This window comes from Erpetoichthys calabaricus, chromosome 1 (genome assembly GCF_900747795.2).
Source record: "Erpetoichthys calabaricus chromosome 1, fErpCal1.3, whole genome shotgun sequence".
Lineage (NCBI taxonomy): Eukaryota > Metazoa > Chordata > Cladistia > Polypteriformes > Polypteridae > Erpetoichthys > Erpetoichthys calabaricus.
The window spans coordinates 243,787,602-243,815,397 of NC_041394.2; the positions used below are offsets into that span (position 1 = coordinate 243,787,602).

The 27,796-nt window shown below is 41.0% G+C and overlaps 1 protein-coding gene across 1 annotated transcript in view; it reads left to right on the forward strand.

Moving 5' to 3' along the window:
* The window catches only part of plxnc1 (plexin C1), a 175,217-nt gene that overhangs the window by 70,176 nt on the left and 77,245 nt on the right, over nt 1-27,796 (forward strand). Inside the window, exons 4-7 of the mRNA XM_051931202.1 lie at nt 12,286-12,420; nt 14,408-14,505; nt 25,647-25,755; nt 25,846-25,993. Of these exons, the coding sequence (XP_051787162.1) occupies nt 12,286-12,420; nt 14,408-14,505; nt 25,647-25,755; nt 25,846-25,993 (490 nt within the window). The remainder of the gene's footprint in view (nt 1-12,285; nt 12,421-14,407; nt 14,506-25,646; nt 25,756-25,845; nt 25,994-27,796) is intronic.

Genomic DNA, 27,796 nt, shown 5'->3' on the forward strand with positions numbered 1-27,796 from the left:
CAGCAGCAGAGGTGCTATTCTTTGTTCCGTGCAGAACTAAACACCAATACAGATATCTCTGCGGTTGTAGGGAGGAATAAGGAAGCCCAGTGTTTCACCTTTCAACCACACAATGCAAAATTGTGATAGTGTGTGTGGAAGGTGTTGTGATGTGAAATTCTGCATACAAGTTGATAAATATTTTGTATGTCTTTATTTGTAACTTAGGCAAAGCAATGTAATATTAGTGTTACATTAGTGAGAAGCATTCATGTTTCCCTCCCCCCAGGACTAAGCCAGGAAAGTGAATTTTATGACAGGGTTGGGGGAAGTGCCTAAAACAAGTTTGGTAAGTGATTTTCTGCAGGACTCTTAGTCAACCCCGACAGGAAAGCCAGGCTGCCTAACTGCCAAGCTTTACCTTAACACATGGTTTGGAGGGCAGGTGTAAAGGTTTTCTGTCCCCCCCCCATTGGTCTGAAGTATGGCTGTTTGGAACTGGCTTGTGTCGAAAGTCTTTAAGTACCATGATGCCCTATTGGCTCTAGGGGCTGGACCGAAAACCTATAAATTTGCTTGCTTTACCCTCTCTCTCTCTTACCAAATTGATGAAAGACCATCACCATGAACTGAAAAGGACAAGACAATAAAGAGCACAGCTCAGCAGCCATATTGAGACAGGCATGTGGCCTGTTCTGAAGAAAGCTGACCACAAATGATGCCTTAACTAGAGACATTTTAAGTAACTAACAAGTCTGTATGCCACCTAAAGCTACACATCACCATTTATCAAGTTGTATGTTTGCTAATATTCAAATGTACTTTGCATATTGTTATTATTTATGAATATTATCAATAATACATTATTTAAATTGAAACTTAATTCCTGCTTGTCTTTTACTACATCTAATTGCCTGAGGTTATACATGTAGAAGGGAAGGTGAGGAGAAGTTATATGGTACAGTACCTTATAAACAGTGGTAAGTCTGTGAGATTTGAGGCATTCTGACAAAGGCTAAATGTTAATAATACAAAAGGGGAAAGCAGAGTAATATAATACCCTACCAAGACAAAACAGAAGGGCAGATCCACGGCTTAAGAATAAGGAGCCCATTTTATTTATTTATTTTTTATTTTTATTGAATTTATTAAAAGCAAGAAACATTTCATACAGACAAGTCAAACTTAACAAAACTAAATTCAATTCAACCCCCACCTCAGAGAAAGAGAGGATGGCCAACAGCCAGAGTAAAACTTGAAGAGTAGAAAAGAGGGAAGAGAATTTTCCAATTTCAAATAGTATATAACATCCGTATCCTACTGACTTTAAAGAGATGGGCTAAGATTCTTCCAGTTGAACAAGATAAGTCTATGTGCTAATAGTGAAGTAAAGGCAATTACAGTTTCTTTGTCCATCTCCACTTTAACACTAGAATTTACAACGGCTGTTACAGACTCAAATCAAATGTATGTTTTTATTATGTAATCGTAATAATAACAACAGCTCACTACTCAAAACAGTAAATGCGGGTAGTACCTGGGCTTGAACACGCAACCTCTTGATTATGAGGCAACAGTTCTTATCTCTACACCAGCCAAGCAACATTTTTTAGGTTATGTAGATTGATATTTGTGCTTCGGTTTTTGCACATTGACAGCAACATATAAATTGAATAGTTTCTTTCTCTTTGGTATTATTCTTGAATAAAAGCACAATTGTTTTGGTATACCTTTTGTGAAAGTGTTTATTTGATGTTTGGGCTTCAGTGTTCACACATTATAGACTTCACGTCAGCATTTTGACAATTATTACTATAACATGAGAAACATTTCTGTTTTAGTTATGTGTTCAACCTTACTTGCCATCCGACTTTTACCCCGATTGTTGTAGATGTGGAACACCCATGAAATTCATCTATTCCAAATAATGATATATTGTTTACCCTATACAATTACAGACACCTCACACCCAGATAAACAGATTTGAGCTCTGAAAATTTTGCGTCTGACTTCAGCTGCATCAGGTGATGGGATAGCAGCCTGCCTGCTGCCAGTGCCGGTTGACACATTTGCAAAACAAAGATGCTGATGGAGAGGTGTGAAGGAATTTAAGGTGGCCCACGATTACAATGTTTTTCGTAGGCTTCAGGGATTCTAGTGTTAGGCCCATCTGGGAGTATGCCAAACACAGCTGTTAATGAATTAGGAGTGATTGTGACACCAAGGCTGTGTCTGATAGGCATTTAAAGATTTTGGTCTAGAATGATGTTAATTTGGCACACCTAAAACATATGGCCCAATGAGACTGGAGCGCGATTGCAACGTTTGCAAGTTGGATTTTGTCCTGGAGACATTTTGGACAATTATAAATGAGATAGATGTGCCCAGTTTCATTTATTTCCACAGATGCTGCTGCTCTCTTTAGACATTGTCCTCAAAGCAGCCTGCCAAACAGGTCTGGGCTGATCAACAGACTGTGGTGAGGTGTACTTGTGCATTCACATACAGTAACCCTCACTTATCGCGGGAGATAGATTCCAAGGCCGACCGCGATAACTGAATTTCCGCGAAGTAGGGACACCATATTTATTTAATTATTTAATGTGTATTTGGATGTTTTTAAACCCTCCCTGTATTGTTTACAACCCACCCTTTACTCTATTAATAACAGGGACAACTGCTAAGCAATATGAAATCGGTAGATAAGTTTACACTTACTGTATAGCGAAGTACACGTAGCTATATATGACGTGATGATGGTGATGAATATGCTGCGCAGTAAAAATGATGACGATTGAAGGTGATAATCCCCTGAATGCAGTAGCAAGAGCACGTTAATGTTGAATGAGTGAGATGAGACTTCCTGGTTAATGCAGCACTCCGTCGCTGAGCCAATCAGCAGCACACAGGAACTTAACTGCTTGCTCTGATTGGGTAGCTTCTCAGCCATCCGCCAATAGCATCTCTTGTATGAAATCAACTGGGCAAACCAACTGAGGAAGCAAATACCAGAAGTAAAAAGACGCATTGTCTGCAGAAACCCGGGAAGCAGCGAAAAATCTGCGTTATATATTTAGATATGCTTACATATAAAATCCGCGAAGTCGTGAATCCGCGAAAAGTGAACCGCGAAGTAACGAGGGATTACTGTACTGTGTTGTCATGGACTAGGAGTCCCAAAGCACATAAGTTTGAATAAGTTCCAAAAGCATTTCCAGAAGATGCTCACTAGAGGGGGATATCGCTGTCAAACTCTGGCTAGTAATAAAAATCTGTAAAAAATCCGTAATCTCAATAAGCATAGCAAAACACAAGTAAATTCACTACTCCCAGGCATGTTCAAAATGAACTGTTAGGAACTCTGGGAGATCCACTGGATTTATAGAACAGAGTGCAGTTCCTGGTGGTGACTGGCAGGTAGCCCTGCCTCTTGAGGGACCCTCAGCTAAATAAATGGAGCATACACTTAAGTATACTTTCAATAAGTTTCAAAATACTACTTCCAAAACTGCCCAGTAGTGGGGGATATCACTGTCAACCCCTGGCTAGTAATAAGGGCAAACACAGAGTCTTTATAGGAAAGGAAAGATTTATTATCACAAAACTAATCTGTCTCACTAAGAAACTCTGAATAGCGCATAAAGCATAAATGATTTACCAGCAAGGCATTCCCATGTAAACAATGTTCTAAAAACACAATCCAAAGGTGAAGTTAAAACTAGAGCAAGAGGGCAAACAATCCATTGTCACAATAAGCTCAGCAAAACACAAGTAAACTTACCACTTTCAGGCACATTCAAAATGAACTGTCAGGAACTGTGGGAGAGTTTTTGGCTGTGATTGGTAGATGGGGCACCTCATGATGGACCACCCACAAAATAAATGGAACATAGCACAGGCAGGACATACACATTGTCACACACGTGCGATTAGGAGACAGCTAAAGGGCCTGGGTAACTGTAATAGTACACCAGACCAGGGGGTGGCAAAGTGTGCTGACTGTCTCTCTCAGTTTCTTGCAGACCATTCCCGGGAAATCTCGCGGGATTCCCGCACCTCTGATGATGTCACTTCTGGCTCCGGTACCTCTGATGATGTCACTTCCGGTTCCAGCCTTGATGACATAATTTCCTTCACCAGCCCTTAAAACCGCCATCTTACCTCCAAATATTCAGTTCTGTTTTGGACTCAGACTTCTGAACATCTCTTTTCAAATATTTCAAAAACTTTTGCAGCTGGGAAATAATATACGGGTGGCTGCCCCAAATCTTTATGATGTCTGGAGACTCTTTCTTATTACAACATATACAAAATCAGAAGCAAATAATGCATTTAATAAAAAATGGTAACATTAACATAATCAACATAAATCAAAGAATGAACAAAAGAGACATAAAACACATTTTATTATGTTATCCTGGCTATCATGGACCTGCTGCAAAACTAATAATGAACTAGTTGAAAAAGCCCAAGCAAAGCCAAAAGGCAATTCCTTTAATTGTGAAACTGGAAAATGTTTAGGCAAAGTGCTTTATTAAACATTATTTAATTTAAGTGCAATGTTTTATTAGTGTTTGCTTTGATGACTAATGTTATTATTAAATTTAATCTGTAAATATACATGTACTTTGGTGTTATTAGAGCATCATTTTTAGGGCCAGGGATTGCTTAAAAATGTTTTCCATTTAAAATTAATTGTAATTAGTTAGTTATGTTATTAAAATTCACTTTACGAAAGGGGATTTAAGCACGCCTCTCCTACTGTATTAGCACCTGCCCCACTCAATTAGGACACAATCATTAAGATGTATGCTCTGCTTCAGCTTACAGTTACTTGACTCATACTTTACTAATACAACTTATATGCAAAATATTTTACTTTGTAAAAATGCTTTTGGCTATTAAAAACAGGATTAGAACCCACATTTACTTGTACTTTTGATACTTAAGTGCAATTAATATTAGATATTTTAAAATTCCCAATTGAGCAGTTTACTCATGGGCAAAGTTTAGTGTTACTTGAGTCACTGTCCAGAAAGGTGCCTCTAATTTTATTCAAAGATGGTTGTTGGATACTTTATAAAACAGTGTCAGTTATCATTTAATGTTACTGCATCTGAAATATCCATAATTTGGAAAATTTTGAGTATTCCTTCCTATAGCAATGAATTCTGCTGAATATTCTGATTAAGTTGCAGGTTGTAGTTTTATTACTGTATTAATTGTTCTGTGTGTCATATTATAGCTGTTTAATATACTGTACTTATCAATTAATTCCTTATTTTCAGTTGCATAGTGCCCATATTTTTATCTGGTTAAAGGCAGTAGTAAATTGATTATTATAACTGAAATTACACTTTCAGTGTAATTGATTGTTTCATAGTAGCAGCATCAGAACTATATGAAAAGATGGGTTATGCTTATTTGATTTTTTGTGCATCTAGTTTGAATAGTATCTGTTAACACTAGTTTAACAATCTGTAAAAGGATTTAAAGTGAATCTGACTGCCTACCTTTTGCATGCTACATACATGATACCAGTCTATTGCAAGGCACAAATGCCTAAATAATATCCATTATAATTTTTACCAGTAGCATTATATAACATCAGACAAAAGGATTACTTCTTCTTCTTCTTCTTTCGGCTGCTCCCGTTAGGGATTGCCACAGCGGATCATCTTCTTCCATATCTTTCTGTCCTCTGCATCTTGTTCTGTTACACCCATCACCTGCATGTCCTCTCTCACCACATCCATAAACCTTCGCTTAGGTCTTCCTCTTTTTCTCTTACCTGACAGCTCTATCCTTAGCATCCTTCTCCCAATATACTCAGCATCTCTCCTCTGCACATGTCCAAACCAACGCAATCTCGCCTCTCTGACTTTGTCTCCCAACCGTCCAACTTAAGCTGACCCTTTAATGTCATTTCTAATCCTATCCATCCTCATCACACCCAATGCAAATCTTAGCATCTTTAACTCTGCCACCTCCAGCTCTGTCTCCTGCTTTCTGGTTAGTGCCACCGTCTCTAGTCTATATAACATAGCTGGTCTCACTACCGTCCTGTAGACATTCCCTTTCATTCTTGCTGATATCCATCTGTCACAAATCATTCCTGACACTCTTCTCCACCCATTCCACCCTGCCTGCACTCTTTTTCACCTCTCTTCCACAATCCCCATTACGCTATACTGTTCATCCCAAGTATTTAAACTCATCCACCTTTGCCAACTCTACTCCTTGCATCCTCACCATTCCACTGACCTCCGTCTCATTTACACACATGTATTCTGTCTTGTTCCTACTGACCTCCATTCCTCTCCTCTCCAGAGCATATCTCCACCTCTCCAGGGTCTCCTCAACCTGCTCCCTACTATCGCTACAGATCACAATGTCATCAGCAAACATCATAGTCCACGGGGACTCCTGTCTAATTTCGTCTGTCAACCTGTCCATCACCATTCCAAATAAAAAAGGGCTCACAACCGATCCCTGATGTAATCCCACCTGCACCTTGAATGCAGCTGTCTCTCTTACCGCAGACCTCACCACTGTCACACTTCCCTCGTGCATATCCTGTACAACTCTTACATACTTCTCTGCCACTCCCAACTTCCTCGACCAATACCACAACTTCTCTCGAGGCACAGTGTCATATGCTTTCTCCAGGTCCACAAAGACGCAGTGCAACTCCTTCTGGCCTTCTCTGTACTTGTCTATCAACATCCTCAGAGCAAACATCGCATCTGTGGTGCTCTTTCTTGGCATGAAACCATACTGCTGCTCACTAATCATCACCTCACTTCCTTGCTTTCACTACTTTTTCCCATAATTTCATGCTGTGGCTCATCAACTTTATCCCCCTGGAGGTACTACAGTCCTGCACATCCCCCCTATTCTTAAATATCAGCACCAATACACTTCTTTTCCACTCCTCAGGCATCCTCTCACTTTCCAAGATTCCATTAAACAAACTGGTTAAAAACTCCAGTGCCATCTCTCTTAAACATCTCCATGCTTCCACAGGTATGTCATCTGGACCAACAGCTTTTCCATTCTTCATCCTCTTCATTGCTGTCCTTACTTCCTCCTTGCTAATCCGTTTCACTTCCTGATTCACTATCTCCACATCATCCAACCTCTTCTCTCTCTCGTTCTCTTCATTCATCAGCCTCTCAAAGTACTCTTTCCATCTGCTCAACACACTCTCCTCGCTTATTAGTACGTTTCCATCTTTATCCTTTATTACCCTTACCTGCTGCACATCTTTCCCAGCTTGGTCCCTCTGTCTAGCCAGTAGATACAGGTCATTTTCTCCCTCCTTAGTGTCCAACCTCTCATACAACTCATCATACGCCTTTTCTTTAGCCTTCACCACCTCTCTCTTCACCTTGCGCCTTATCTCCTTGTACTCTTGTCAACTTTCTGCATTTCTCTGACTATCCCACTTCTTCTTTGCCATCCTCTTTTTCTGTATACTCTCCTGTACTTCCCCATTCCTCCACCAGGTTTCCTCTTCCTCCTTCCTCTGTCCAGATGTCATGCCAAGCACCCTTCTTACTGTCACCCTTACTATATCTGCTGTTGTTTCCCAACTGTCTGGTAACTCTTTACTACCACCCAGTGCCTGTCTCACCTCCTCCCTAAATTCAACCTTGCAGTCTTCCTTTTTCAACTTCCACCATTTGATCCTCGGCTCTGCCCTCACTCTCTTCCTCTTCTTGATCTCCAACATCATTCTACAGACCACCATCCTATGCTGCTTAACTACACTTTCCCTGCCACCACTTTGCAGTCTTCAATCTCCTTCAGATTGACTCTTCTGCAAAGGATGTAATCTACCTGTGTGCATCTTCCTCCACTCTTGTATGTAACCCTATGTTCCTCCCTCTTCTTAAAATACGTATTCACCACAGCCATGTCCATCCTTTTGGCAAAATCCACTATCCTCTGACCATCTTCATTCCTCTCCTTGACACCATACCAACCCATCACCTCCTCATCTCCTCTGTTCCCTTCACCAACATGTTCATTGAAATCTGCTCCAATCACCACTTCCTGTCCCTTGGGTACACTGTTCATCACTTCATCCAACTCACTCCAAAAATCTTCCTTCTCATCCATTGCACACCCATATTTCGGGGCATATGCACCAACAACATTCATCATCACACCTCCAATTTCCAGCTTCATAATCATTACTCTGTCTGACACTCTTTTCACCTCCAAAACACTCTTGACATACTGTTCCTTCAGAATAACCCCTACTCCATTTCTTCTCCTATCCACACCATGATAGAACAATTTGAAGCCACCTCCTATCCACCTGGCCTTACTCCCCTTCCATTTAGCCTCTTGCACGTACAATATATCAACCTTCCTTCTCTCCATCATATCGGCTAACTCTCTCACCTTACCAGTCATCCTGCCAACATTCAAAGTTCCTACCCTCAGTTCAACTCTCTTTACCTTCTTCCTCTCCTCCTGCCTCCGGACATGTCTCCCCCCTCTTCTTCTTTTTCTTATTCTTCTTCTTCGGTGAACAGTAGCCCAATTTCTGCCAACACCCTGTTGACTAACAGTACTGGTGGCGGTCATTGTTAACCCGGGGCTTGACGATCCGGTATGGAAATTTGTATTGCTGTCCGCATGTTGATTTGGCAAAATTTTACACCGGATGCCTGTGGTATAGCGGGTCCACAGCTCCCATCAAAGGCCCGTTTTTAAAATAAATAATCACCACACTCACGGCTTAGCGAGGGGGCGTGGTGGTGTGTGGCCGACGCGGTTCCTGAGGAGTTCGTGGTGTGGGTGTTTCTCACCTAAGTGCTCAGGTGAGAAGCAGTCCACATCTGTAATTGTTCCCAGGAGCTGCTGATTGCCTCGACTATCATGTTCCCCTTCATACATAGAAGCGCAAGCAGGCTAGAGGAGGAAAAAATGAAAAAGGAAAAAGAAAGAAAGACGGAGGTTGCTGGAGAGCAGGAAGCAGGGTGGTGTGAGAGCCGGTGTGAGTGAGCGAGAGAGAGAACGAGCGAGCGTGTGCAGGCTTGCAGACAGGCAGCTGGAAGGTGAACCCCAAAAAGGGTGTTTGGCCAACACTTGGTGGGGGCAGAAGAAAGCATTCACTCCCGTTGAGCATTGTAGTAAGGAACAGGAGTGACCGGCAGAAGGACGACTGGCCACGTAAGGCCAGGAAGGCAGAGGGAGTCGGGAGGCTTGGTGGGTGAAATCCTTGATGTGAGGGTCCTGGTCGTCAAGGAAACCAAGCCTTGCCCTGGGTTGAGTGCGCGACCGAAACCAGGGATCGGGAGGCCTCCAGACCAGTTGAGCGGAGAAAAGGTCAGCTGCTGAGAGGGCGACTCTCCTGTTGCGGGGCCCAAACGAGAGAAGTGGGAGAGATGCCAGGGTAAAAGAAGCACTGGGCTCTGAATTGTGTTTTTAAAGTACTGCTTCCAGCATTGTGTTTTAACCTCGTTTTAAAGGATTAGTTGTTTTTCTATTTATTGATTTTTACCTCCACGTTTTGTTTAATGAATTATTTGTTTAATGAAGACTTTTTGGAAGCACTGCATTTATTAATTTGGACATTGTTTTGTTGTTGTTTTTAAATAAAAGCACTTGACACTTTTGCACCATCCCCTTGCTATGTTGTTGCCTCACTGCTTAGCTCATCGGTACGGTAACATTACCAACGGTGTTGGGTTAAGGGCTCCCGGACAGCAGACGGGAGCATGCAGCAAACCCGCATCGTCACAATGCCCTTCCTGACGTAACCCTCCCTATTTATCCAGGCTTGGGACCGGCACGAAGAAACACACTGGTTTGTGCATCCCCTGTTGCTGGGTTATACAAAAGGATTACTGTTTGCTTGTAATTTGTTTATTTACAACGCCCTGCCCTGTGAGTTTTACATGACTCGTGTTTTGAATGTTCCTGATGTATGCCTTTCCTGTCTCTGAATTTACAAGTCCTCAATTAGATTATCACCAAAATGTAAAAATTGCATCTTTCGGTATGCTGTATCCCAGCCATGTATTATATCATTCTGTACCAATATCTCACAAAGTTGTGCACCTCACTGACTCTAATAGAATTTGAAAATTTTAGTGCCCATTGAGTTGATGATTTGTGAATATCAGAAATGTCTGTGACACTGGTTGATCCTTTGAAATTTACTGGTGGAGTGGTTGTAGATTCTTCAGCACCCTCAGCAGTACCAGCAAACCAATCAGTAAAGTTAGCACAACGTAGTGGCAAGGTATTCATATACCATTGGGGACTAAATAAAATTTTCAGTGTTGACATCAGACTCTGGAACACATTGTAATTTTGTTCATTTCCCTTTTCTAGTAAAACCTTGAGTTGTTTGTTGACACTTATCATGCCTTGTTCATGTTTCCCTCTGAACACTGACACAACTAATACATTGTGAACATTGCTAGATTATAGCCTATTATAAAGTTACATGTTTTCAATTTTATTTTCTAAACCTTCTTAAGTTATGAATTAAATTAACTCTTATAGTGACAAAATAACATGAACAATTTTGTTGTGTAGGTTTACTGTATATTATTTGATGTTTTAATCAAGTGAAATATATAATATATTAAAATGCATGTATGCAATATAAGCTAATTTTCATTTGTAAAAAATAAAAAAAAATAAATAAAAAACCTAAGGTGTAAAACAAAGTGGGCCAATGATCAAACTGGGTGGGAGTGGGCCTACCCGGGCCCTATACTGGCCTGCTGTTTAGTCAGGTAGTTCTTTGTGATATGTGAAATAGCTCTAAAAAAAATGAAAATGTGAGAATAGTGACTGTGAAGGCAAAGTTAATTCATTCTTTTTCCAAAATTTCAACCAGATATCAGTTTTCAAGACCATTGGATTATATGTTTGCATAGTATTATGAGCGTAAAACTTCTAAAACATGAGTGTAAACAAATGTATTAACAGTGTGTGCATAAGTGTGCATGCTAATATGGGGAGGGGTGCCGGAAAACCAATGCAATGTGTTTCCTGAGCCGTTTACACTTCTGTGTAAGATACTATCTGTAAGATGCAACGATTTCAACTTGAAGAGCATGAGTATGGATTGTTAACAGCATGTCTGTTACAGTGTGATGAACGTATGACTCTCTCAGCAGCTAGCAGGATTGCATGGGGACAGTGGTGCTTTTTGAACTGTTGAAAGCCTAAAATTGATCATTCTAAAGGGGTCTCACACTCTGATCCTGGCGGTCTGCATATGTTACAGGTTTTCGTCCCAGCTGTCTTCATTAGTTAAAATTAGTTCTACCAATGCAATATGCTTAGTTTGCTTTTAATTGACTTCCTTTTAAAGATTCAGAAACATTGCTTCTTTTATGAAATAAAAAGTGAAAGTCTGAGAAACATTTTAGTTGTGCTGTCAGAAAAAAAAACAGTTTCAGAAATGTCTGGTGTGACTGTATGAGACCACTAGAAGGTCACAGAGTTAAATGACGTGGTTCGTTATTGGCAAGAATTGAATTCCAATTAAGAAATCAGAACTAAAAGTAATGGCCCTGTAGGGACTGAGATTGAGACCCCAAAGTTAGGTGGTTATCTGTTGGCTTGTTTTACATCTGAGCATTGTTTGACAGCTGGTTAAGGAAAGATGCAACAATTATAGTCTTAAAAAGGATGTCAGTTACAAAAGGACAAGACACCTGTGGTGTTAGTGGCAGTAACTGGTTGTAATTCAACAAGGTGGCTGGGTTGCCTGCAGCCACTGTGGCCCTCTAACATCTGAGTTTGACTCCCCTGTTCTAAAGTGTTCTGTGAGATATAGAAATTCTAGCAAGAGGGGTGCAACCAGGATAAGCCAAAGATCTATCATGGGGTGCATTGGGTGAAACCATTACTTACGTTCTGCCATGATCAACATGCAGTTACAGGATACCAATGCTGGGAAATGTGCACATTACATAATGAGACAGAATAACATTGTTGGTTATCCTATCTGGATCTGTACAGTTTGTTTACTATTTACAGCATCTTACAGCAATCATGGGAGGTGTTTAAATGTGTCTAAATGTCCGTCTGTTGTCTCGGATGAAAACCTTTAACCCATATGCATATAAAATATATAATGTTGGTGTTGTTTTAGTGCATGTAAGTGCAGTCCTGAAATAACACCATAATATTTGAGTTTTGTGACATTTTGCTAATGCATAAAATATATGTTCAGCTGAGAGAACAAGTGTCATTCTATGAAAAATAATGTCAACATTGGTTAATGTAAATTGTGACAGTTATTCAATGTTAAGTTTTGTTTTTCAGTTTGTAATGGACCAAAAGCTACATTTTATGTGGAAAACTGTTCTGCATGAATTTACTGAAGAAAAAGCAGTGTTTAGAAAAATGGTTTTGGGGCCATCCAGTGAGAAGTATATATATGCTGCTGCAGCAAATCAGGTACTCCATCACTGATTACCTAAACTTAAAGGAGAATTGATACAGTACAGTATATCTGGTAGAAAAGCTTTTCTGCTAAAACAGGCCTTTGAGTACAATATGTAATACCTTGAAAAATGTTTTAAGTTTTTGTTTGTTAGGTGGAGCATTTATGTTATGTTGTATTAGTATTTCTTGGAGAATAATGTTTATTATTGAGTGTTACACATTTCCCCCTCTACTTTTCTTGCTAATGTCTTTGTAAACACTAATTACTGATAACGACTAGCATTAAGAAGCCCCATGTTCTTGGGGACTGCCTGAATGGACTCAGTGAAATAGCTGTTGACTCAAATCAGCAAGTTCTTAGATTATTTTCATTATACCCTGCACACCTTAATTTAAAACCCTAGCAACAATTAGAACACTTATATCTACTGTATAGTGCCTCTGCCAGTCCAGTTCAAAGTCAGTTTTTCTATTTGAATTGACAATTTTATTGCAAGCTTGCATATTGTTTAAAATTTATGTCTTTTTTATATTAAGCAAATTTCAAGGAAACAAATATAAAGTGGGGCGGCACGGTGGCCTCGCAGTTGGGAGACCTGGGGACCTGGGTTCGCTTCCTGGGTCCTCCCTGCGTGGAGTTTGCATGTTCTCGCCGTGTCTGCGTGGGTTTCCTCCGGGCGCTCCGGTTTCCTCCCACGGTCCAAAGACATGCAGGTTAGGTGGATTGGCGATTCTAAATTGGCCCATGGGTGTGTTTATGTGTGTCCTGCGGTGGGTTGGCACCCTGCCCGGGATTGGTTCCTGCCTTGTGCCCTGTGTTGGTTGGGATTGGCTCCAGCAGACCCCCGTGACCCTGTGTTCAGATTCAGTGGGCTGGAAAATGGATGGATGGACAAATATAAAGTGTAATTATAGAATTTGTGTGAGGGTTTTTTTAATTGAATTCAGAATATTTTGCAGTTTTTGCTTGTTCCATTTTACCAATTGTGATTAGTTTGACACCCCTAGACAAGGAGAGACCATGAAAACATACAGTCTTGCAGAATTTTTCCAAAATGTTATCTTTCATGTTTCTGGCTTATATCAAAGGTATCATTGTTCTTTCATAGTACCGAAGTGCCTCTATGTCCATTCATTGTCTAGGGAGTGGATGTAGATATGGTGCACTGTTACATGTACTTGGGGGTCCACATCAATGACAGGTTGGACTGGTCTCATAACACAGAGGAACTATGTAAGAAAGGGCAGAGCAGGCAAATTTTTCCACAGGATACTGCACTGCTTTAATGTGGATCGTGACATACTTCACGCCTTCTATAACTCTGTGATGGCCAGTGCAATTTTCTATGCTGTGGTGTACTGGGCTGGTAACATCACTTCAAGACATGCCCAGCAAATTAAAAGCTTAAAGAGACAGACTCTGACACATTCTGAACCCCCTGGAGGTCGTAGCAAAAGAAAAAATTAAAACAATACTGAGTGCCATTATCAACAATGCTGCACATCTTCTATCTGACAGAATAACACTGATGGCTTTCAGCCAACACATTTTTCAGCAGTAGCGCGTCAAGAGATGTTCTGGGGCTCATTTATACCAACAGCAACACATCTGTAAAATGCCACACTGGAACTGTGACTGCCAGTCAGAAGTTTTTCTTTCTTTATGATTTTCTTCTTTTTTAGTCATTCTGGTGTATGTTTAGACTATAGTGTCTATCTATCTATCTATCTATCTATCTATCTATCTATCTATCTATCTATCTATCTATCTATCTATCTATCTATCTATCTATCTATCTATCTATCTATCTATCTATCAAGGAGGCCATTTTGTTAATGAGAATGCGTACCTAATACAGTGATCTCTGAATGCATGCTAGGCTACCTGAAAAGACATGCTGTAAGTAAGTTTAGTAAATGGAAAAGTATAAAGGCATTGCAGTACAATCAGCAGTGATGGATAAAGAAGCAATAATCATTATTATTTTGTATTTCGTAGATTACTAAAATTAAAGTAGCAAATTGTGGAGGTGGAACGTTGAAAGAATGCTGGGAGCAACAAGATCCCTTCTGTGGATGGTGCACACCTAAGAATAGGTCTGTACAATGAATTTATTTTTTACATTTACTACTGTAAAAGATTATGTTGATTTCTTAATTGTTTTTCCATTTCACAGCCTTACAACTTTGTACATTTTAAAGTTTACTGCTGTAGAGTTTGTACTTTGTCTTATTATATCATAAAACACAGAGTGAGCAGAGATGGGTGTATTTAAAATTATAATTCTTCTGAAGAGCATTAGATCTACATTAACAAATAAGAAGGTATTTAAGCAGTAATCAGCCTTATGCAGGAATTAACAAAGTATCAGTGGCCCTCATGGACTGAATGGTGCCCTAGAAGAAAAGATTAACTTTTTGGGGAAAACAGCAATTGGGAACCAGATCAGTCTCATTTTAAACAAGTATTTTGAAACTAAAATATTTGCATGCAATTTGGTAAATTTATCAAATACCAATTAAAAGTATTTATACAGAAGGTGCATTGGACTACTATTTCACCAAGAGATTCATTGCTAACTGCAGCTGTGACAGAAACTGTGAACCAAAACTAATGTTACAACAGAATTGCTTTTTAATTTACCATGCGCTGTTTTTAAAAGTTTAGATGTTCTCTATCTTGCTATATTTGTGGAAGAAAATAAAATGATATGCATGGCTGTTTCTATAAATGGAACTTGTAAACTTTATGCCTTTTGAATATGTGACAAGTATTGACTCCTTCTTTATGCATTTATGGTGAATAAATATGATTGGAGTTAAACAGCTGAGTTTGCAGATCTTAATTCTAAGGGTGTTGGATAGGATTGATGAGCTTTGTTAAGCAGAATGGCCTGCTGTTGTCAAAACTCAGGAAGGGCACCCGGTGTAAAATTTTGCCAAATCAATATGCAGACAACAATACAAATTTCCATACCGGATCGGTCGAGCCCCGGTTTAACAACGACTGCCACCAGTGCTGTTAGCCAACAGGGTGCTGGCGGAAATTGGGCTACTGTTGGCCGAAGAAGGAGAAGAAGAGGGGGGGAGACGTGTCTGGAGGTAGGAGGAGAGGAGTAAAGTAAAGAGAGTGGAACTGAGGGTAGGAACTTTGAATGTTGGCAGTATGACTGGTAAGGGGAGAGAGTTAGCAGATATGATGGAAAGAAGGAAGGTTGATATATTGTACATGCAAGAGACTAAATGGAAGGGGAGTAAGGCCAGATGGATCGGAGGTAGATTCAAATTGTTCTATCATGATGTGGATGGGAGGAGAAATGGGGTAGGGGCTATTCTGAAGGTACAGTGTGGCAAGAGTGTTTTGGAGATGAAAAGAGTGTCAGGCAGAGTAATGATTATGAAGCTGGAAATTGGAGGTGTAATGATGAATGTTGTTGGTGCATATGCCCCGCAAGTTAGGTATGCAATGGGTGAGAAAGAAGATTTTTGGAGTGAGTTGGATGAAGTGATGAACAGTGTACCCAAGGGACAGAAAGTGGTGATTGGAGCAGATTTCAATGAACATGTTGGTGAAGGGAACAGAGGAGATGAGGAGGTGATGGGTAGGTATGGTGTCAAGGAGAGGAATGAAGAAGGTCAGAGAATAGTGGATTTTGCCAAAAGGATGGACATGGCTGTGGTGTATACTGTACGTATTTTAAGAAGAGGGAGGAACATAGGGTTACGTACAAGAGTGGAGGAAGATGCACACAGGTAGATTAAATCCTATGCAGAAGAGTCAATCTGAAGGAGATTGAAGACTGCAAAGTGGTGGCAGGGGAAAGTGTAGTTGAGCAGCATAGGATGGTTGTTTGTAGTATGACATTGGAGATCAAGAAGAGGAAGAGAGTGAGGGCAGAGCCAAGGATCAAATGGTGGAAGTTGAAAAAGGAAGACTGCAAGTTTGAGTTTAGGGAGAAGGTGAGACAGGCACTGGGTGGCAGTGAAGAGTTACCAGACAGCTGGGAAACTACAGCAGATGTAGTAAGGGTGACAGCAGAAGGGTGCTTGGCATGACATCTGGAAAGAGGAGGGAGGAAAAGGAAATCTGGTGGTGGAATGAGGAAATACAGGAGAGCATACAGAGGAAGAGGATGGCAAAGAAGAAGTGGGATAGTCAGAGAGATGCAGAACGTAGACAAGAGTACAAGGAGATAAGGTGAAGAGAGAGGTGGCGAAGGCTAAAGAAAAGGCGTATGATGAGTTGTATGAGAGGTTGGACACTAAGGAGGGAGAAAATGACCTGTACCAATTGGCAAGACAGAGGGACCGAGCTGGGAAAGATGTGCAGCAGGTAAGGGTGATAAAGGATAAAGATGGAAACTTACTCACAAGCGAGGAGAGTGTGTTGAGCAGATGGAAAGAGTACTTTGAGAGGCTGGTGAATGAAGAGAACGTGAGAGAGAACAGGTTGGATGATGTGGAGATAGTGAATCAGGAAGTGCAATGGATTAGCAAGGAGGAAGTAAGGAAAGCTATGAAGAGGATGAAAAATGGAAAGGCTGTTGGTCCAGATGACATACCTATGGAAACATGGAGGTGTTTAGGAGAGATGGCAGTGGAGTTTTTAACCAGTTTGTTTAATGGAATCTTGGAAAGTGAGAGGATGCCTGAGGAGTGGAGAAGAAGTGTACTGGTACTGATATTTAAGAATAAGGGGGATGTGCAGGACTGCAGTAACTACAGAGGAATAACATTGATGAGCCACAGCATGAAGTTATGGGAAAGAGTAGTGGAAGCTAGGTTAAGAAGTGAGGTGATGATTAGTGAGCAGCAGTGTGGTTTCATCCCAAGAAAGAGCACCACAGATGCAGTGTTTGCTCTGAGGATGTTTATGGAGAAGTATAGAGAAGGCCGGAAGGAGTTGCATTGCGTCTTTGTGGACCTGAAGAAAGCATATGACAGGGTGCCTCGAGAGGAGCTGTGGTATTGTATGAGGAAGTCGGGAGTAGCAGAGAAGTATGTAAGAGTTGTACAGGATATATGCGAGGGAAGTGTGACTGTGGTGAGGTCTGCGGGAGGAGTGATGGATGCATTCAAGTTGGAGGTGGGATTATATCAGGGATTGGCACTGAGCCCTTTCTTATTTGCAATGGTGATGGACAGGTTGACAGACGAGATTAGACAGGAGTCCCTGTGGACTATGATGTTTGCTGATGACATTGTGATCTGTAGCGATAGTAGGGAGCAGGTTGAGGAGACCCTGGAGAGGTGGAGATATGCTCTGGAGAGGAGAGGAATGAAGGTCAGTAGGAACAAGACAGAATACATGTGTGTAAATGAGAGGGAGGTCAGTGGAATGGTGAGGATGCAAGGAGTAGAGTTGGCATAGGTAGATGAGTTTAAATACTTGGGATCAACAGTACAGAGTAATGGGGATTGTGGAAGAGAGGTGAAAAAGAGAGTGCAAGCAGGGTGGAATGGGTGGAGAAGAGAGTCAGGAGTAATTTGTGACAGATGGGTATCAACAAGAGTGAAAGGGAAGGTGTACAGGACAGTAGTGAGACCAGCTATGTTATATGGATTGGAGATGTTGGCACTAACCAGAAAGCAGGAGACAGAGCTGGAGGTGGCGGAGTTAAAGATGCTAAGATTTGCATTGGGTGTGACGAGGATGGATAGGATTAGAAATGAGTACATTAGAGGGTCAGCTGAAGTTGGACCGTTGGGAGACAAAGTCAGAGAGGTGAGATTGCATTGGTTTGGACATGTACAGAGGAGAGATGCTGGGTATATTGGGAGAAGGATGCTAAGGATAGAGCTGCCAGGCAAGAGGAAAAGCAGAAGGCCTAAGCAAAGGTTTATGGATGTGGTGAGAGAGGACTTGCAGGTGATGGGTGTAACAGAACAAGATGCTGAGGACAGAAAGATATGGAAGAAGATGATCTGCTGTGGCAACCCCTAACGGGAGCAGCTGAAAGAAGAAGATAAGTATTGTGACAAAATCAAAAATTGTAACTTGAATTTTTAAGATGTGTACATTTCTTAGGCACCCTTAAATAGGATTTGACTGTTTTTCATTATATTTTGTAAGCTGGAGGGCTGATCGCACCCTCAGAGGACACAGACACCCCTGGAAAAACCCCTGAAACAGCTGACAGTCTACCTTCACATTGCTCCTTACCCTTCTTACTTGTGTGGTACTCCGCTTACTTAAAAGTTTTGTACAGCACCTGTCAGTTTTGGAATTGATTGTTTTGCTTCTCTCTCTCTCTCTCTCTGACATTCTCTGCTCCTGGCGGAACTGTCATCTCTGACTTGTCATGGAGCACGTTTAAACTTTTGAAAAGAGACAAATGCTTGTTTGCAGTGCTTTGAATAAAGTTCCGTTTTTTTTTTTCACAACCTCCTGTGTCTCTGTGCAAATCTGTGACCCAAGCATGACAAGTGGTACCAGGAGTGGTTGCACAGATGGATGCCGAGGAGTTATTTCAAATCACTCAGGAAGTTCCACCCCCTATCCCGCCCCCTATCCCTGATCTGAATGTCCCGGTTCATAACCGTCGACAGTACATCCCTTTGCCTCCTCTTCCTGAAAATTGTAAGAATGTGCTGACGAAGATGTGTCCATCCGATAACCCAGAGATGTTCCTTTCAGTCTTTGAACAAGTGGCGACTTTATTGGGATGGGACAAACGACACTGGGCCGTTATCATCACACCTTTTTTGTCTGGGGATGCTCTACTGTCCTTACGGAATGTGCCTCGCGATAAGCTTGGTGATTATGATTTCCTGAAGCAACAAATTGTTTTACGTAAGAGTGTGACTTTTTTGGCTAAAGGTTTTTGCACTTAACAACTGGAACCTAAACATGAATGGTCCCATCGGTGCACAAATTCAAGATTTGATTCATAAAGTGTATTGCTGGTTTGAGGGAGACGTGGTGGAGCGAATTGTGGAGAAAGTTGTCATGAATATATTACTGGCTGGGATACCTGCAGTTCTTCGAGATGAATTTCTGCGTCATGATATGGAATCATTATCGATTATGTCCAGACGATTGGAAGGTTCTCAGACCGCTTGGAGAAAGAGCGGTGGATTTGGTGCTGTTTCACAACCTACAAAGGAGCGTCCAGGACATTCTCGTCGCTTTGATCAACGGCTAGAGCAAAGACAAGCTGCAGGACCTGACAATCGAATGGGGTCAGGAAGGCCTCCGGGGAATTCGGTTGTTGATGAGGTGCCCATATCTGGGAAGACAGGAGCAGGCCGTGGAGGCCGTGGACGTCGCAGGGGATATTTCGGCAGTGGAGCTGACCGAAGATGTTTCCGGTGTGATCAACCCGGACACTTGGCGAGAGAATGTCGCTTGCCTCCAGCTCAATCAATGAAACTGGATTGGCCGAGGTTTGTTGCTCAAATATTCCCTATTCTCCGAATAAAAAAGATGGCTTATTAATCTTGGTGAAGTTGGGGAACCGAGAGATCTCAGCATTATTGGACTCGGGCAGTGACCTTTGTGTTGTCAGACGGGACTGTCTTGATGACAGATGCCTTAGTGACACTGAGACTGTAAAGATACGTTGTGTACATGGTGATGTTAAAGACTATCAGACATTGCTTCTTGCTTTGACTTATAAGGGTTGCCACTTTAAAGTTTGGTCTTCCGTTTCGGACTCCTGCCCCTGGCCATTACTCATAGGAAGGAGGAATGCCCTTTTTCCTAAACTAATTAATAAATGTTGGGCACCGGTCATTGAGTCGCCTGTTGAGCTTAGTGGGGGGAAGAAAAAGGAAAACTAGTGGTGGTCGGGGATAATCTAGAGCCCCAATTAGATATTGAACCCGATCTCTCCAGCGAGACTGAGGGAGACACCCCCCCCCAATTTCCCAGAGTGGCAGGCAGGCCCGTCTACATCTTCTCAGATTGCAAATGCCTCAAATCACAAACCGAGTACTAGCGAGCAGTCGGATTTTGTGTGCTTGTAGCATACTGATAGCTCATTAGAATATGCATTTAAACAGGCTCGCTCTGCCAATGACTCTTATTACCAAGAGTGTGATATCGGGGGCTTGAAAACTCCACACTTTCTAGAAAAAGACGGTTGCCTTTTCAGAGTGATTTCAGACCATTTAATGGGGGAATTTATTGAACAACTAGTTGTACCTGAAGTGCATAGGGAAATTCTTTTGCAGCTGGCCCACTCTCACATCTTGGAAGGGCACGTGGGGGCTGATAAGACCAGAGAGCGGTTATCAAAACGATTTTATTGGCTGAATATGGGAAAAGATGTTGAACGGTTCTGTACTTCATGTCCTGACTATCAGATCGTTTCCGCTTATAAGCCTCCTCGGGCTCCCCTTTGTCCTATGCCTATTTTGGAAATCCCCCCTTTCAGCGGGTGGGATTAGATATTGTAGGCCCTTTACCTAAGACTAAAAACGGGTACCAGTATTTGCTGGTGTTGGTTGACTATGCATCACGATATCCAGAGGTGGCTGCTTTGAAAAATGCCAACTCCTCTGCTGTAGCCAAAGCTCTGTATGGGATTTTAACTTGTATTGGCATCCCTAGAGAAATTTTAACTGATCAGGACACACCTTTTACTTCTCACGTGATGAAACAATTGTGTGACAGCTTTGCTATTAAGAAATTGAGTACCACTATTTACCATGGTTTGACTGAACGGTTTAACAAGACTTTAAAACAGATGGTCAGGCGAGTTGCTCATAAGGATCCTACCTCTTGGGACTCTGTCCTGCCTTTTGTTATGTGTGCTGTGCGGGAATCCCCGCAGGCATCCACTGGCTTGAGTCTGTTCGAGCTGTTATTTGGCAAGCGCCCGAGAGGTATCCTGGATGTTGTACGAGAGGAATGGATAGGAAACGAGTCAACAGCTCTTGGGCCGAGCTTTGCAGATTGGGTAGTTTCGTTGCAAGATAGAATTTCTAAGCTTTCTTCTATTGCTGTGGAGCATCAACAGTGTGAGCAGGAAACTCAGAAATGTCTTTACGATAGGCGCAGTAAGCTCCGTGAATTCAAACATGGTGATCGTGTTTTGGTACTGGTTCCGTCTGACCCGCACAAATTCCTAGCTAAATGGCAGGGCCCCCCCCATTAATGAGGAGCGTATGGGTCCAGTAAATCACAAGGTTCGAATACTAGGCCGGCTTAAACCATTCCAGATTTTACACATTAATCTCTTGAAGGAATGGCACGACCGACAAGGGGTTTACACTTCCTTGGCTGCTGTTTCTCAGACTGATGTTGCCATTGGTAACGATTTGACTGACTCACAGAAGACAGAACTGTTAACTTTGATCGAATGGAACACTGACATCTTTTCAGACTTGCCAGGAAAGACTAACCTTGCAGAACATAAAATCACTACTGAACCTGATGTTCGCGTACAGATGCAGCCATATCGGATTCCGGAAGCGCAACGAAATATTGTGCGCAAAGAAGTCAAGAAGATGCTGACATTAGGTGTAATACGTGAAAGTAAAAGTGACTGGTGCAGCCCGGTCGTATTAGTCCCAAAGCAAGACGGTTCGGTTCGCTTCTGTATCGATTTCAGGCGCTTGAATAAGGTCTCTAAATTTGATGCCTATCCGATGCCCCATGTTGACGAGCTGTTGGAAAAACTGGGTCAGGCGAGCAATATCTCCACGCTAGATCTCACGAAGGGTTATTGGCAGGTGCCTCTAGAGGCTGGCAGTTGTGAGAAAACAGCATTTGTGACTCCTGAAGAACTTTATGAATTTCTGAGACTCCCGTTTGGTCTTCATGGGGCACCTCTAACTTTCCAGCGTATGATGAATCAGATCCTGCGTCCTCATTCTGAATATTCCGGGGCGCACCTTGATGATGTCGTGATTTTCAGCAATGATTGGCAAACGCATTTGGAGCGACTTCAAGCTGTTCTTGAAAGCTTGAGACAGGCTGGCCTTACTGCTAACCCAAAGAAATGTAAATTGGGTATGTCTCAAACTCATTACTTAGGTTATTCTAAGGGCAGGGCATTACTTCGGCCACAGTTAAGGAAAGTGGAAGAGATGCTTGCTTACCCGCGACCAAAAACACAGAAACAGATATGCGCCTTTCTGGGGCTTGCTGGTCACTACAGAAGGTTCATCCCTAACTTTGCACATAGGGCCGCTCCTCTTTCAGAACTTACTAGAGGCAGGAGAAACCACCCTATTTTATGGACAGAAATTTGTGAACGTTCCTTCTGTGATTTGAAAACTGCTTTGTCTACTTATCCGGTTCTGCAGAATCCCGATTTCTCAAAGGATTTTGTCTTACAAACGGATGCAAGTGAGTTTGGTGTAGGCGCAGTCCTGTCAGATTTTTGATGGAGAAGAGCACCCTATCACATATTTGAGTAGGAAATTACTTCCTAGGGAACGCAATTATTCGACAATTGAGAAGGAATGCTTGGCGATTAGATGGGCTGTTGAAACGCTTCGTTATTACATATGGGGTCGAAATTTCACTTTGGTAACTGATCATGCTCGTCTTCAATGGTTATACCATCAGAAAGATACAAATTCTCGTCTCATGAGATGGTTTCTGGGATTACAACCTTACAGTTTTACGGTAAAGCATCGACCAGGCTCTGAGCATGTCAACGCAGACGTATTATCACGGCTGTATGAACCTGGTACAGAGAGTCGCTTGATTCACGAGAATGTGAATAAAGCTGAGGAGGGGGGTGTAAGCGGGAGAGCTGATCACACCCTCAGAGGACACAGACGCCCCTGGGAAAACCCCTGAAACAATTGTCAGTCTACCTTCACATTGCTCCTTACCCTTCTTCTGTGCGCGGTACTCTGCTTACTTAGAAGCCTTGTACAGCACCTATCAGTTTTGGAATTGATTGTTTTGCTTCTCTCTCTCTCTCTCTCTCTCTTTCTCTCTTTCTGACATTCTCTGCTCCTGGCGGAACTGTCATCTTTGACTTGTCATGGAGCACGTTTAAACTTTTGAAAAGAGACAAATGTTTGTTTGCAGTGCTTTGAATAAAGTTCCTGTTTTTTTTTCTATAACTTCCTGTGTCTCTGTGCAAATCTGTGACCCAAGCATGACAATTTGTTTGTGGGGATGTGTGGTGCCACTGGACATGATAACTCAGAAACAAATCACTGAATCCAAATGAAAATTTGCACAATTATTAGTACTTTACAATGCTAGAGTTTCTCAATTTCAATTTGTGATTAGTAAAATGCATCTAATATAATCAAATCTAGAAGTCTATTGATTTTAATCAAAGTCATGGCAATAGATTCTGCTGTACAAAGATAGTGATGTTGCATTAGTGCTGGTGCAGGAACTGCTGCTTCTCAGATCCAATGTCCTGGGACTGAGTGCCATGCCTGATCGTTGTCTTCATGGAATTTTCATGGTTCCCCTGTGTCTGTGTGGATTTTTCTTCTGGTCCTCTGATTTTTCCTCCCATATTACCAAAGATGTGCTGGTTAAGTTAACTGATGAATCCAGATTGGCCAGTGATTGTCTGTGGGTGCAAGTGGTCCCTGCAATGAATTGTTGCCATGCTCAGGGCTTGCACCCAGAGATGCAGAGATGGGCTTTTGTCCCCCATGCCCGTGAATTGGGATAAGTTGGTGTCACAGTGTATGTTTTCAATGAATTTACATGTTTTAGGGATTCATGGACACAATTAGACCACTTATTGACCATGGACTGTGATGAGTATTATTTTCTCCAGGGATACTACCTACTGGACATTTTGTTTTTCTCCATTCTATTGTTGATTGGTCAAGGTATAACAATTAAGTAATGGCCAGATATTGATGTGCTCCTCTTATGATAATCAGTTTCAAAGTACTTTGTTTGCTCTTTCTGGTTATACATATCTGTGTTTTTCTTTGTATTTATTATGCAATTAGTAATTTGCAAAATTTGCATTTCCATTTTTAAAAGTGAACTTCTCACAGCCTCTAAGCCTGTACTCAGGCAAAGACATTATACACAAATACAAAAATAAACAAAATTGAATTGAATTATTGGAGTGATGTCTATATGTACAACAGGATGTGAGTTGGTAACCACAATAATTCAAAAGTCAGTTAACCCCATTGAAACTTGGATAAGTTATCAGCATTATAAACATTTTAAAAGGTTTATATTTGTAAAAAATATTCACACAGTTGAAGAAAGAGAATGTAATAGATTTCACAATAATAAAATAGCAGATTATACTGTATATTTCTGCAATTAAAACCATAGCATTATGTAGGAAACCAGTGCAGGAAACATTTTTTTATTTAATGCATTTTATATTATTATATGTGAATTTATGTTATAAATATTTAATTTATAATTCTATAATAACATTTTAGATTTTGAGTTATGTGCCCATTTCTTCTATGATTTAACTTTTTAATGCATGTGATCTTTTAAAGCAACCTCAGTTTCTTTTTTAACATCTGGGGCTGCAGCTTGTTCTTCCTTCTGTGTCCTTTAGTAAATCCCATGGAGGTCAGTGCCACTGCCATGAGTATCTCAATCAAGGCATAAACCAGCAAGCACATTGACTTGTTTGTTGTCTTAGTAACAAAGCAATACAAATTCAAAGAAAGAAAAAGAGATATGCACAGGATTAATAAAAAGAATACAATACAACGCAGTGTACACAAAAGAAATGTAAAAACTATTACATTTTGAAGTTAAAGTACATTAGTCAGATTATCAAAATTCTCAGTCTACACATATCTTTTAAGTGTTTAGAAACGCTGTATGTGGCCATCCCTTATTATCTGTCAGGGCAGAAAACATTCCAACATACAACCAACAGAGGCAGTATGTTCAAAAATTAATCTGACATCCATTCAAAATTTTTACTGTTACTGTACTGTTTCAATTATAAATTATAAAAACAAGCAAAAATTAAATGATTGTTAAACATTCAATGCAGTCATTTTGTTTCAAAGCTAATTATGAAGTACATTTGCATCTTAGTCTCTATTGTACAGTTTTTATTGTTATACCAGACTGTTAGGGAACATATTCTCAGCTCCTATGGACTTTACTTTATTTGAGGTCCACCCTTGACCATCCTAAATGTACATTCTAAACTAGAAGGACACTGTCCTATGCCAGGCAGTTTTTCCATCTCTCCCTAATTGCTCCTGCTATATTTATGGCTTGTCTGTATGCGCTTAAATATTTTAGTAAAATGTCTTAGAATATCATTTGCTCAAAATTCCAACTTGTTTTTAATATTAAAAAATCTTAGCTGCTCGTTTAAAAGTGAATGCCAGAATTTCAACTGGGTACCCATGGTTGAAGGACCTATGCAAGACACAAGACAACTAATATCCTTTAAGATGCTACGAACTGACACGGTAATTCATTGTAGAATATAATAAATGCTTTTTTTGATTATTTTCACTTGTTCTTTTGTTAAAATGACTGATGTTTTCTGCCTTCTTTAGGGTGTTGTTGCTAAAATAACCATGCATGTGAACAGAAATTTAACCAAAAACTATTACTGTCAGTTAAGTGGAAAAGATAACTCACTTTGTGAAAGCTCATTTCCTCAGTGCACCTGTAAGATTGAGAACGACACATTTCTCAGTCAAGGTGAGTTGTACTCAGATTACAGAAGGAAAGCATCCATCCATCCATCCATTCATCCATCATTGACCCTGTCTTAATACAGTTCAGGAACACTGTGAGCCAGAACTTGTCTTGGTAGTGTCAGGCACAAACAAAGAAACAACACTCAATGGAGTGCCAGTCCATCACAATGCACACATCACACATACAGGCTCATTGTAGATAGGGAATCCATTCCTGGATGGGTTTATCCATTCCCGGGATTTCGGGAATCCCGCATTTCATTCCCGGGAATCCCGGGCGCCCGGGAATGACACAGTGCATGGGCATCTCACTTGTGAATGGTTTTAGAACGACGACACTTATTTTTAATAAAACTACTGCAATATGTTGACACAAATAAAAGACTAACCTTATCTACAAGCAGTTCTTGCTGTCATATAAGTACGTGTATCTAATTAGTTGCAGTAATAAGAGCGTAGAAAGCACAACATGTCCAGCGTCGCCAGCCGCTAAGAAAATACGCTCTGCCTCCACTGAACTAGGCGGCACAGTCATCAGATACTGATACACTTGTTCTAAACAATGCCTGCATTGCCGTTGCTCTGAAACACCGCCGTTTCAGCTTTTACTGATGCATCCAGTTTCTTGTCATCATTCTGTGATGGCAAGTTTCTTGGCACAGATAATGCGGATGCAACAGACTGACACATTGCAATTTCAAGCTGCTGTTCAAAGCTGTTGTCTGATGAAGTGCAAACTGCAGCAATGGCGCCTCCTTAATTATTTTCAACTATAACTCTGTTATTTCTTGATCGATTTTTACACTTTTACACGCTATATATGCGAGCTTGGCTGTTCCCGTTTTCCCGGGAATTACAGCAGTTTAATTCCCGGGAATGAAAAATGCCCGGGAATGGATTCCCTAATTGTAGATCACCCAATTAACCTAACACTCATGTCTTTGGAATGAAAACTGGAATAACCAGAGAAAAAGCCACACAGACAGAGGAAAATGTGAAGACTGTCCAACCAGTGATTGAGCCCTGGAGTATGTGGCAGTAAGGAACCAGCACTAATCAATATCACCTAAAATTCACAGTCACAACAAATATCACCGCTCAATGTTAACCTGTTAAGAAATTGGACTATCAATTGCCAAACAGATTTTCTGTAGGGTTCTAAAGGAATTTAAATCATTATAGATTTATGATATTGCCTTATACGTATCCCTTTTATACCACACTATTTGTTATAATTTTTGGTTATGTGCTTAGTCTTTGTTTGTATATGGCGACTCACAAATTGGATGCTATCACAAAATTTAAAGATGCATATTTTAACTCTTTTAGGGCTGATGTCGACTTTTGTCAATAGGAGGGGCTGACGATAATCGGTAATCAGCTGTAAACTGTGACAAAACCAACCGTTGCATTTTAGTTAGACTCTCATTGGTAGAAGGAAAGTTAGCTTCATTGGTTTTGACCAAGATTTCCAGAGCTCCCATGAGTAGTAAGGCGCAGACAATGGCAAAAATGGCACTGCCATCTGGCAAGAGATTAAAGCGAAAACATAAAGCAAAATACTCCATGGAGGACGTGTTGCCTATTCTCTCTGAATTGGACTAAGACTTGTCGGACACTGATTTTGATACAAGCATTCAAAAATGAATATGAGGTTTTGCAGCTTCAGCCAATTGATCCCCAGGTAATTGTGGTGCTGAACAGGTTCATGTAGTTGACACAAAATATGGCACTGTTCACCTGGGAGGACTACCACTTAACAATGATAACCACATTGCAATGCACTGTGACCATGACTGCTGCT